This window comes from Amphiura filiformis, chromosome 8 (genome assembly GCF_039555335.1).
Source record: "Amphiura filiformis chromosome 8, Afil_fr2py, whole genome shotgun sequence".
Taxonomy (NCBI): domain Eukaryota; kingdom Metazoa; phylum Echinodermata; class Ophiuroidea; order Amphilepidida; family Amphiuridae; genus Amphiura; species Amphiura filiformis.
Window position 1 is genome coordinate 51,308,209 of NC_092635.1, and position 12,701 is coordinate 51,320,909.

The 12,701-nt window shown below is 40.7% G+C and overlaps 1 protein-coding gene across 1 annotated transcript; it reads right to left on the reverse strand.

Moving 5' to 3' along the window:
- Window positions 1–272: 272 nt before the first annotated feature.
- Window positions 273–11,108, reverse strand: LOC140159597 (uncharacterized). Its single transcript, XM_072183090.1, has 3 exons — window positions 11,030–11,108; window positions 5,968–6,181; window positions 273–1,487 (listed from the first exon to the last, which is right to left on the reverse strand). Exons 2-3 carry the CDS (start codon window positions 6,169–6,171, stop codon window positions 273–275), a joined length of 1,419 nt encoding a protein of 472 aa, XP_072039191.1. The 5' UTR covers window positions 6,172–6,181; window positions 11,030–11,108.
- Window positions 11,109–12,701: the final 1,593 nt, after the last annotated feature.

A 12,701-nucleotide genomic window follows, 5' to 3' on the forward strand; every position in this document is an offset into this window, starting at 1 on the left:
AAGCGGCTTCATCACCTTCAACAAAGCTTGCGTTCCTGAATAATCAGCAATGTTAGACGTGAATATGCGATCAAATTGATACGATTTGAAATGTGCCAATTGCAATAAGTTGAGACAGTTGCATACAATGACGGATACACTTTGAGCCCCAGCCTTTATGCTTGCGATAGTCCGTTTGATCTGATCCGATATGAAGGAATGAAACATCACAACCATTGACTTGTTGTAATGGTGCTTCTTCACTTTCAGGTAATCCCATTCACTAAATGGCATCAGATGATATTCGGTGCAATAAACAAATCTACCAGACATAAGGATACGTGTGATTGATACGATTTGAAATGTGCCAATTGCAATATGTTGAGACAGTTGCATATCATGACGGATAAGCGTTGATTCCCGGCCTTTATACTTGCAATAGTCTGTTTGATCTGATCCGATATGAAGGAATGAAACATCGTAACCATTGACTTGTTGTAATGGTGCTTCTTCACTTTCAGGTAATCCCATTCACTAAATGGCATCAGATGATATTCAATGCAATAAACAAATCTACCAGACATAAGGATACGTGTGATTGCTGGGGTAGCGTTCACATGGGAGTCTTTCCCCTGTGTAAACAAGTAACCCGTCAATGTGGGATTGTCGTACGGAAGACTACAGGCATTCACACCTGGAATGAAATTGCCGTGTTTATCATACTCATCATACGATGGAATCAACTCACTTGGCAATCCCTTACGGTACATTCTCTGACCTTCTTCCAATTCTTGATATTGGTACAACAATCTCTTGCGCTGTTCTTGGAGATCAATGTAATTTGGATAACCCTTCCTACATTCTAACTCCAGCCACCCTTTCCATACCGGTCGCATGACAATCATATCTATTTTGGTAAGAAGTTTTAAGGCTCCTCCAGTAACCTTATTAAGATCCTCTGCTGAAAGACCTAGGAGTGCTCTTAAGCAATCTACCAAAAACGTGTAGTCTTCTTCAGACAAATGAAGAGAATACCAGATGGTGGTGATTCTTTCTGCAATGTTGGGGTCATCAGAGTACATTATCATCATGTACAGTTGTAGTACATTTCTAGCTTGCACATATGGATCGAAATCATTGAGAACAGTGTGCAAGGTGCCTTTGAACTCGTTCGGTAAAGACGCAATTGTGTGAATCCAGTTTCTGAGGTTACCGCAGCCTGCAGACAGAATGGAATAACTCCCTTCCAGTGGATCTTGCTTTGGTGTCTTGGTTGACTTTACATCCTCACTGCATAATTCATTGCCAGGTAGATTCAACAAATCAATAGCTAGTGCATTGCCGACATAGTATGGACATCTCATTACCTGGTTCTGAAGATTAACCTTGAGTGATGCAACTGTTGCTTTGATTTCTTGCGTGCATTTTTGACAACTTGGTTTGTGCTCTTTCCAGTGTTTACGTTGACAGGTTTCTCCGCAGTACCAGGCATTGCAACATGCCGTACACTGGTGATAAACAAAACAAAAAAGAAAACCAAAATAAAGATATTATTATCCACTTGGGAGAAACCAAAAGTAATATTGAACTGACCTACTTAGTATAGTCTTTCCTGATAACTGGATCTACTAGTAGTATATTGAGGGATATTGCCTGGCAATATGCGCATGCATCATCACAATTTCCATTGTTTTTTGCCTGACAGTATGCACGCGCATCATATTTTGTTCAAGGCTTGTGCTTTTAAAACTATCGGCACATCATAAGAATGCTATTGAACAGTGTAGTGGTTGTATGCAGTTCACTCAAACATATCCATATACCAGTCCCTTGCATTGGTTGATAAACATTGAGGTCAACTCATCTATAGGCAATTAACATTTTCTGCATCTATATTGCACACACAATTGTACAGCTAATAGTGTTATACATGGTAGCTATTGCAGATAGATCCTTCTTGCGAAAGCAATTGATTCCATTCATTGCTGTAACAACTGAAATCTGATAACTGCTTCAGGCAAGTGTTTAAAATTTCTCAGTCATTGACCAGGCTGATAAATTTTCCAAATTGCGAAGGAGAGTGAGGGGGGAGGAGCGGGTGGAGGAGAGGAGATAGGAGGGAAGAGGAGAGAAAGATAGCAAGTAGAAGAAGGAGGAATTGACCGAGGTTCCCAATTTCACTGTTACCAAGTACTTTTTTCAAACTCATTTCTATTCAGCTTATTTTAATTTTTTTCCATTTATTGATCATACTGATAAAGTTTGCAAATTGAGAGTAATAGTTCAAGAGATTTCAGCTCATATGCACTACAATCGTGCAAATTGTGTTAAAGTTGCCATATTTGGCAGAGTTATAGTACTTATAGAGGTGATTAATCTAGGCTGTGGACTGGAACCATTTCAACAACACCCCTCATTTAGTGGAAAAAGGTCATTGAACTTTGAAAAGGAGGTCAAGTTCAAAGTTATTCAAACTTGCTCAGCCTCAAACCCACACCATCGTCATCCTGTGGCCATAAGGATTCAGAAAAAGTATACTTTGACCTATCTATGACGTGCGGTTATGCCGTAATGGGCAAAAATGTAACATTGTGACGTCATGTCTAACTTTGGCTCTGCAGGGGGCAAAAATGAATATTTGTCTGATTTTGTTGAAATTGGTCTCAAATTATTCGTCTCATTACAGCAAAGGAGAAAAAGAATAGTCATAACTCTGTAAGAGTATTAAAGTACTACACCCTAGCCAATTTTTGCTTATTTTTGCATTTTCTCAAAAATTATAGCACATTGGTGACAAGTAAGATATGTATATTATAGGGGCAAGGACTACAACTACTGCATTGAAAATTCAGCAACTCAAGGCAAGTAGTTATTGATTTATTGATCAAATATTGGTTTTCCCTCATTTTTGACTGTAATTCCACAACAGTTGTCTGTGCTGAAATAAAATTTCCATCCAGTGTAGCAGTTGTAGTCCTTGCCCCTATAATATACATATCTTACTCGTTACCAATGCTATATAATTTTTGAGAAAAATGCAAAAATAGGCACAAAATTGGGCAGGGGTGTAGTACCCCCTTAACCAGGTAACAACAATTGTCACGGTCAAATTGACTCGATATAGAATTCAATGCGACTCAGTGGATATTGTCCTATTTTGCTTTATTACCAAGGTAACGAAATATCCTGCAGAGCAGAGGGAAACTATTCTTTTTCTGATTTCTCATGACAAAACAAATAGTTTGAGACCATTTTCAACAAAATCAGAGCAATTTTCATTTTCGCCCCCTGTCATGCCTGTGGAGTCCAATCAATTTTGAACTTAACCACTGTGTAAAAGTTCAGTGACCTTTTCCCACAAAATATGGGTGCTGTTGAAATGGCTCCATAGCCTATAATGATTAGCTCTATAAGTACCGTATCTCTGCCAAATATAGCAAATTTAAAATGATTTGCACTATGCTTACGGCAATCTATTGGACTATAAAATATCACACACATTAAGCACATAAAGAAAGTTCAAAAATTATAAGATGACAAAAGAACAATTCAAAAGATAACAAAGAAAGACAAAAAAGAAATCAATAACACCAACACAACAGACTAAATAAGTGCATGAGGGGAAGAGACAGAAAGAGATTGGGCTGAAAGCAAAAGGAGAGGGAGGGGAAAAGAAGAAGAGGGAGACACGCATGATGCTTTTAGTCTCAAATCTTTTTAAAGTGTCACATAAATATGGACCAGTCTAACATCAAACTTGAGTTCGACCTGCTGTAGGCCTATCCTGCCAGTAAAATCTAATAATACGATGAGAGACATGAGCAAGAAGGGCGCTTAACATTTCAAACACAGGTTTTCCACATATCTTGTCTTATCCAGCTTTTATTGACAGATATGAGTATGATTATGTAACAATGAGATCAAGTCACAGATCAAGTCACAAAATCACTTGCGCTGTTGTTTCTGAACGATAAACTCCCAGAAACTTAAGATATAAATAAAAAAAGACCCTTACTATGAGTATTATGACTCAAAACGAAAAGGTTATCAAATATTTTGAGTGCAATGCCGTTATTTGTTAGTATGGTCGCTGCTTGCACTCAGTGAATTGCCTAGGACATTTCATGGATTATATACAATCAGTTTATAGTAATTTGGTATTCACCATTTGCATAGTGGCATGAAAAAAAATTGAAATAATAATTGTGCAGGCCAGAAAGACTATCTCAGTTTGAGCCATCATCAGCATCAATCTGCTGCAGAGCAGGCTACAACAAACTTTCTTCAACTGTTGTGATCTTGGGCAAGCAAAGCAATCCCACTTGGCTGCAGAATCCCTCCAGTATCTCCCAGGAGGCACTGGACATACTGCAAGCACAGTGTGGGCGGCCATCCCGGCCTCCCCATCCCATGTGGTGGAACACAAAGGGCACCCTCTTTCACCTGCCTGTTGTCTGCAAGATGCAGCACATGGCCAAGAAACCCGAGTCGATGAATCCTGACTCCGGCAACCAGTGGAACGGCGCTGGTCAGACTGCAGATTGTATCATCTGGAATCCGATCCACATGCTTCATGTCCAGCATGACTCTGCAGCAAGATGACACTGTTGCAAAGGCACTGATCTTGCCCTCCGTGCTCCGGTGACCACCTACGACACGCACCTGCAGAGAAAGACATCAACACATGCTATCCCAAACAGCTTGTCTCCTGCCCCTCCAAAGGCACCCATTCTCCAAAATGCTGCCCAAGCCAGTGCCCCTCTTCTCTCCAGTCTCCAACACCAGAGCCCACCCAAGCATTTGAAGTCAGCGACATGGTTGACGGCACCACCACAGATCTCAAGCGCTGGCCGTGGGCATCACAGCACGCAGTCACACATTCTTTCCCAGGCGCGCCGATGACAAGGCTCAGACCCGTCGCTGCAGCTGCAGTTCCGGGCATGGAAGATTCCAACAGGGCAATATCATCAGCAAAATCCAGGCCACTCAGCATCCCAGCAGGACACCTTCCCGACTGATGCAGGCAGGCAACCAGCATCAATTTCAGAAGTTGACCTCTTCAGATGGCAGTCTACCCCGTGGAGCACCTGCATAGCATTGACCAAAACCTTTGGTATTCCATAATGCCGCAGCACTGAAAACATGATGGACCAGCTGATGGAAGGTTTTTTTGAAGTCCACAAAAGGGACTGTCAAGGGAAGTTGGTACTCCTTGAAGCCTTCCAATATCTCCAGTTCGGGCCAGAAAGCAGGGGTGGAATTTCGTAAAGTGCCACAGGAATCCAAGTGGATTCTCGCAAGAGAGTTTTGCGAGAGTCCATGGATTCCCGTAAATGGATTCTCGTTGTACAATCTTGCGGTAGTCCAAACGGTATTAGGCCTACGTAAAATGCATTCAAACAAACAAATAAACTAACAAAGTTAAGTTTTTAATATATGTGTCATCACACTCTCACTTCCATATGTCATTGCATCTTTGGCGACTTTTCCTTTATATTTTGCAGGCTTTGAGTTTTGGCGTGTTGAACTTAAACATAAGTTCGCTGAGCCGATCATTTCCAGCGGGAGTCCACATGGACTCTCGCAATAGACTTTTACGGGAGTCTCTGCGAGAGTCGACTCTCGGACTCCCGCCGAAATTCCACCCCTGGAAAGTCTCAACTCATATCATGAGTTGAGGCTTTCTGGCTAACTGCAATTTGCTATGGAGATGAGGCTATTAAGTAGAATTGTTCTATATCTGCAATATGAAGTTTGATTGGAAGAATCTGTGGTTGCTGGTGATTATTTTGGTACTAAAATGTCAAAATGGCCAAAAAGTGAAAGTTCACCACAAAATAAGATAATGATTTACAAGCCTAGAGGTTTGTCATTGCACGTTTTATATATCAAGAGTTGTGCAGTTCAAATTATAAACAGGCAAAACATTAAAAAAAAATTTAGGGAAATAATAAATATCAAATGTTACAACATAACTTAAACCCGTACCTCTTTTAGTTGCCCAGACTCTTTGCAGCATTTTGGATTTGAGCACTGCTTCGGTTTCCATTCTGCACATTGCGGCTTGTGTCTCCACTGATCACGAAAACCACATATTTCGCTGCAGTACTTGGCTTCACCGCAAACATCACAAGGAACTTCCTTTTCGATTGGGTTTTCACATCGCCAACAGCAACCAAGTTGGACATCCATTACCGTATATCTAATATTAGGAATAATAAACACACAAAATAATCAACTAGATGGCACAGCTGTGTTTGAGCAAACACGGATATCTATGCCCGTGTGTTCCACCCTAACAAACCTTAACCCACCACGACACCCCTTAGCCTGCCCACCCTAGCACCCTTCATGAAATTTGCCACATTTTGGTACTAAGGATGATACACTTTCGACAACATTTGAGCATTTTTATGCTAATTAGGTAATTTGCATATAACTCAAAACAGAAGCGTCCAATGAAAAAATAAAGCTCCTATGTGTTGTTGCTCATGAAATTTGCCACATTTTGGTACCAATGACGATACACTTTGAACAAGACTTAGTATTTTTATGCTAATTAGCTAAATTTTATACATATTGGTCCCTGTAGCTTATGACCTTTGACCTCTGGGTCGAGGCTATCACAGAAATATCTAAGGGTCACGGGCCATCATTGTTCCAAGTATGAAACCTGTGGGGGCTGTAGTTCTTGAGCTAGAGCTATTTCAAATTCATATTGCCCCCTGTAGTCTGTGACCTTTGACCTCTGGGGTCGAGGGTACCCTAGGAATTTTCTTGGGGTCATGGGCCATCATTGTACAAAGTATGGACCCGAGGCTGCTTTAGTTCTTGAGCTAGAGGAGTGCAAAGAAGTGGTCTTAAGGAGAAGGAGAAGAAGGCGAAGACGAAGGAGAAGACTAATAAACACAACAAATACAATAGGAGCATAGCGGGTTTTTTTTATAATGCCACTTCCGATGCTGATCGGCAGAGCGACTGATGACACCTAATCGATAAATCGCTAGCCATTTATGTGGACAGTGCCATAAACAAAAGACCTATGACCTAAAGACCCTTTTTAAGTCAATGTCCACGTAATGGCATACTGACTGAGCGTCAACAAAACATAAAATCACTAAGTCATATATTTACCATATCCTAATCTTTTACACTCCTGTTTTAATAAGTCAATCGCACAATAGGGTTTGGGGCTATTGCGCTATTGACTGGTTGAAAAAAGTGAAAGATTAGGTTGACGAATATATAATGACCTGTGATTTTGGTTTTTCACATGTCTTTCTGCTTTGATTTTTTAAGGCAATGTCCAATGACATACTGAGTGTCAAGTCGCAAGCCAGCTGACTTCAAGGTAACTTTGATGCTGCGACTCTTGCAGCAATAACATCATCAGCATTCGATCATTATTGATATTATTGAATCGCTCACTGTGACTGCTAGTAGCAGTATGATAATTATACCCTTTTAATCAGGTGCATTCAAGGGTAGCGCTAAGTTGCTTTTTGGGGTCCCGGACCCACCAAAATAGAGTTGGGACCCCCTGTTTTTAAATTTTCTGCAAGTTCAGGGGTCCCTGCAGACCCCCGGTTTTTCAATCTAGCGCTATTGCAGATATACTATTTATGCTGCATTTGTGCAACTGGGACTCACCAAACTCTACTCCGGACCCCCTACTTTTAAATTTTTTGCAAGTTCGGGGGTCCCTGCGGACACTCGAGTGTTTAGTTCTAGCGCTACCCCTGGGTGCATTCCAGAACACAAGCAATCATCCTACATAAAATTGTAACCAGTGACTTTTTGTGTTTTTTTACAATCAGTTTCCATTGAAAATGGATGAGTGTGACACATCAAAATTCAACGTAATTAAGATCCAACTGATTTGTAAATTAATTGTAAAACAAGTCAAACTATACATTCTGGACATAAGTACAGAGAACCTCTCCTTAATGTTCCCTCCGTTTATCATCTGAAAAACTTCTCAGGACCCCGCGTGTTAATTTATCATCTGCCGGTATGCATTCCTTTTATTATGCTGCCCCTGTAGCTTGGAATTCCCTTCCCAACACCATCCGCAATATCACTTCTCTCGCTCAATTCAATTGTAGTCTTAAAACTCATTTTCCCCAACATGCTTTCCCTGAATCTTAAATTCTTAAGGTTTTTCAAGTTGTGTTTCAATCTGTGTCCTTTGCTTTTTTGTTTTCGCGCCCTGAGATCTTTTAGATGAATTTTTGCGCGGTATAAATACGCTCCATTATTATTATTATTATTATTATTATTATTATTATTGTTATTATTTTAAGAATATCCACTGTTGTATTTGGAACAGGCATGCTTTTCAATAAAAAACAAAATTCATGTACCAATCATTTTGATACACTCTGCATGATTTAGAAAAATTTATACAACTTGATCGGATCATTATGAATTTTAAATTGAACATGGCCGCTATCTTGGATTTGGCCCCTTATATATACCCCATCATAAAAATTGGCACCATATATCATTTGATTGTCCGTGTAGATTTGATTTCATTTAAAAAAACAAAATGAAAATGAAATGCATACAAATTTACATATTATGCAAATAATATAGGCCTAACACTTGGCTGAGCTCAGTGTATCATAATCAGAGCCATAAGGCTGCTTTATTTTTTGAAAACGATTGATCCTTGCATCATGCCAAGTGGCCCATAATATTTAACATTTACCAGGTGTCCCCCCCAAAAAAAAAAGTAAAATGTAGATTTTTTTAAATAATCCAATGTTAACAAATATACATTCCATTTCATGGTATAATCTATATGTACCCCTTACTAGTACCTTTGTGAATGTCATGGGCAGGGCCGGATTTACCATTGGGCCAGATGGGCCCGGGCCCAGGGCCCCCAAATTTTGGGGGACCCCAAAATTGGACCGGACCATGGACTCCAAAATTGGACTCCTGGACCATCATTACCACTTATCTACGATTAGTTACCACACTTAGAAAGGGTGGGTTTCGGAGTTTTGGTATAAAATAAAAAGGGTGGGTTTATAATAAAAAAGGGTGGGTTTGTATCAGGGGTAGCGCTAGAACTAAACACTCGAGTGTCCGCAGGGACCCCCAAACTTGCAAAAAATTTAAAAGTAGGGGGTCCGGAGTAGAGTTTGGTGAGTCCCAGTTGCACAAATGCAGCATAAAAAGTATGTCTGCAATACCACTAGATTGAAAAACTGGGGGTCTGCTGGGACCCCTGAACGTGCAGAAAATTTAAAAACAGGGGGTCCCAACTCTATTTTGGTGGGTCCGGGACCCCAAAAAGCAACTTAGCGCTACCCTTGGTTTGTATCACCACTGGCAACTATGGAAGCAGATGATATTCTTATTATTGTTTGCCAAAATCACTTTCAAAGCACCCCCACCCTCAGCTTGCCAAAAACTGCTTGACCCCCCCCTCAGGTGGCAAAAAATTCTTGCCCTCCCCCAATTATACCCTCACTTCAGGGCTCATAATTATTGCACAGCCCCTTGTGGCAATTGTGGCAAAAAATAAGCGGTAATGAAGGTTCATGATAACTTACTCGAGAAGTCATCACTTTTAGATGACCAAACACTACAGGATAGGATTTCAATGTTTTTTGTGTTTCATTTTAATAGTGTCATTCAATCGGAAATTACAGTAAGCTTTGAGAAATCTTGCAATTGTTGACTTCTAAACTCACCCTTTTTATCAGTGACCACCCTTTATATTTGGACACACATTTTAACCAGAAATTTTTCAAACCCACCCTTTTAAGCATTTTGTGGACCTCTCAAACCCACCCTTTCTAAAGCGTGGGTTACCAACAGTGGCTTCAGCACACACTGAGCCACGATCATGCAATGCTGAATGCATGAATGTCCGTATCACATGCACAAAACATGAAAATCATCATTCGTACTTGTATGAAAATTGAAATATGAATACAGAACTTCAACTTTCATGACTTTATATGAGTTTTGATTTGACTATTGATAAGGGGGGATGTCATTTTCTTCGGCAGGGGGGTCATGAATATGTCGGTGACTGGAGTAATTTATCTTGGGTCAAAAAATTTATGACCCCCCCCCCCCCTTACGCTGCACAGACTCAAGACAAATTATTCATTGTCGGAACAAAGGCGAGGAGCGCACCAAAACTATACTAGACTGAAGAAAGTGTGCGGAGTGGGTTAATTTGATCGCGTGTGTAAAGAAGGCGCGCAGAGCGCTCAAAAATTTAGCATTATATATTAACGAAAGATTTTGCGCACATTTTGATTGTTAAATTAAAAGAATGCACGCACAGCACGCGAAAATTTTGAGTCACCAGCCATTAATAATTCTATAACCCCCCTATTTTTGGTGTTCAAAAACCCCCTATATTTGGTCTAGAAATTCTATGACCCCCACCCCCCAGTATATTCATGCCCCCCCTTCCGGGCCCCTTCCGAAGAAAATGACAGCCCCCTAATCAGGATCATGACACGAGTCACGACTATCCTAGTCATGCTAGTATCAAGACTATGCAGCCTATCACTCAATCCCTCATGCACTGTTTATTAGTAACATAGACAACGTATAATAAGTGTATTTCCAACTTGAATAACTTAGAGGCCTATATTAGTATAAGGCCAAATAAAATAAAAAACATGTTTCACGTCCGGGTTTTTGAAAAAAAGGAGGAAGAGGGGGCTTTTTTATTTTTTATCGCAAAATCGGTGTAAATACCCATAATTAGAGCTATTTTAGCGTATACAATAATGCCTGGAAAGAGGAGGAGGCCTCTTTTTATTTGTTGTTCTGAGAGATAGGCCCCCTCTAACTATCACAAAACCTTATAAAAGTGTTTCTTGTATATTAGCAAGGCTATAGAAAGCACCTCTACTTCCTAGACATATTTTGTGAAAAGTTATAACTGAATTTCAAAAAAAAAAATAAAATTGAAGAAACCTCAAAAAAGGAAGCGGGAGGGGACGTGAAACATGTTTTATTTTTTATTTGGCCTAATAACTTAGACAATGAATGAGGAAGATTGGATATGACTTACAGTTTTTAAGCTGTTTTACAGAAGCTTCAACTTTTAAAGAGTTTTGACTGCACCGCGAAGTTACTGTACGCTGCCATGGAAATGCTGCGATAGTTGTGATTTCTCTCACCTAGTGGAGCACCACCAAGGAAATGACCATGGGATATGATGCATGCATGCAGTGCAGCAGCTGCAGTGCAGTGCAGTGCAGCCGTGGTACGGTGGTGTATACTATGGGGGAATTAAATCCCCCCAGTGGCGTACCGTGGCCGCCCCTTCCCGGGGGGCTGAAGAAAATACAATTTTGCCGCCCCTTCCTCAACAACCCGAAAAGGTTGCCCCAATTTTTTTTACGGTCGTTTGAAAAAGTGAGGACCCCACAAAAGCAACTAATTTTTTCAGATTTTCCGCCCTTTTTTTTTTACTAATTCTTTTTGCCGCCCCTTCTTCTTCCGCCGCCCCTCTTTTTGCCACCCCTTCTTCTTCCCGCCGCCCCTTCGAGTTTGCCGCCCCTTGCTTTGACCGGGGGGAAACTAGCCCCCAAAGCCCCCCCCCAAAAAAAAAAAAAATACTGCATGCCCCCAATATGGGATGGGGGAATTAAATCCCCCCAATATTTTCATAGGTCCATCCATACATTCATCTGATGCAGCTGCAGTGGCTCCGGAACCGGGCGGGGGGCCTGGGGGCCCGGACCCCTCAATAATTTTGGTGAGGTGGCCCCAAGTACCCAAGAGCGCCCCCCCCAATAAAATGAGGTAAAATTCCGTAATTTTAGGGTAAAATTCCGTAATTTTAGGGTAAAATTCCGTAATTTTAGGGTAAAATTCATAATTTTAGGGTAAAATTCATACCGGTAATTTTAGGGTAAAATTCATAATTTTAGGGTAAAATTTATAATTTTAGGGTAAAATTCATAATTTTAGGGTAAAATTCATAATTTTAGGGTAAGATTAATCAATTTTAGGGTAAAATTCATAATTTTAGGGTAATATGCATAAATTTTAGGGTAAATTCGTAATTTTAAGTTATAATCCAAAATGTAAGGTACCGTACAATTCATGTAAAAATGTATGCATTTCAAAAGGTTCCGCGCTTCTCGCGGGAGGGGGAACCACCCCCCAATTCAGCGTTTCGCGCCTTGGAGCAGGTCAAAAATGTTGCCCCCCCCCCCCAATTTTCAAAATCTTCCGGAGCCTCTGTAATGAAGAGTGCCCATTTTTGCGCACTTTGCGGGAATTTATTTCACGGTTGTTCAACAATCATGACCATAGGTCTATCTTCAAAATGGCGCATTTTTGTACCACTGATCAACTTATTTTTAATGTGTGATTCAAAAGAAATCTACGCCACTGGCTGAGCCTGAGATCCGGGGGGGGGGCACTTAACACAACATTTCCATACGGGTACCCTATCCGAAGAGACCCGCCTTCTTTTTAGATTTCGCAGCTCAGTCCGAAAGACCCCTAAATTTGACCAAACTAGCTCCGAGTAAGACCACTGATTTGAATTTTAGGCATTATAGGGCCTATTGCTCATTCCTCACATTTCTGATTTTTTCAGGCAATTTTCAACGAGAAAGCCAAGAAAGACCCTTGATTTTGACTATTCGCATTGAGCTCCAAAACACCCCTTCACTTGTTCGCAGCTCTAAAAGACCCCCTTCTATTGGTACGCCGTCAGCTCCCAAAGT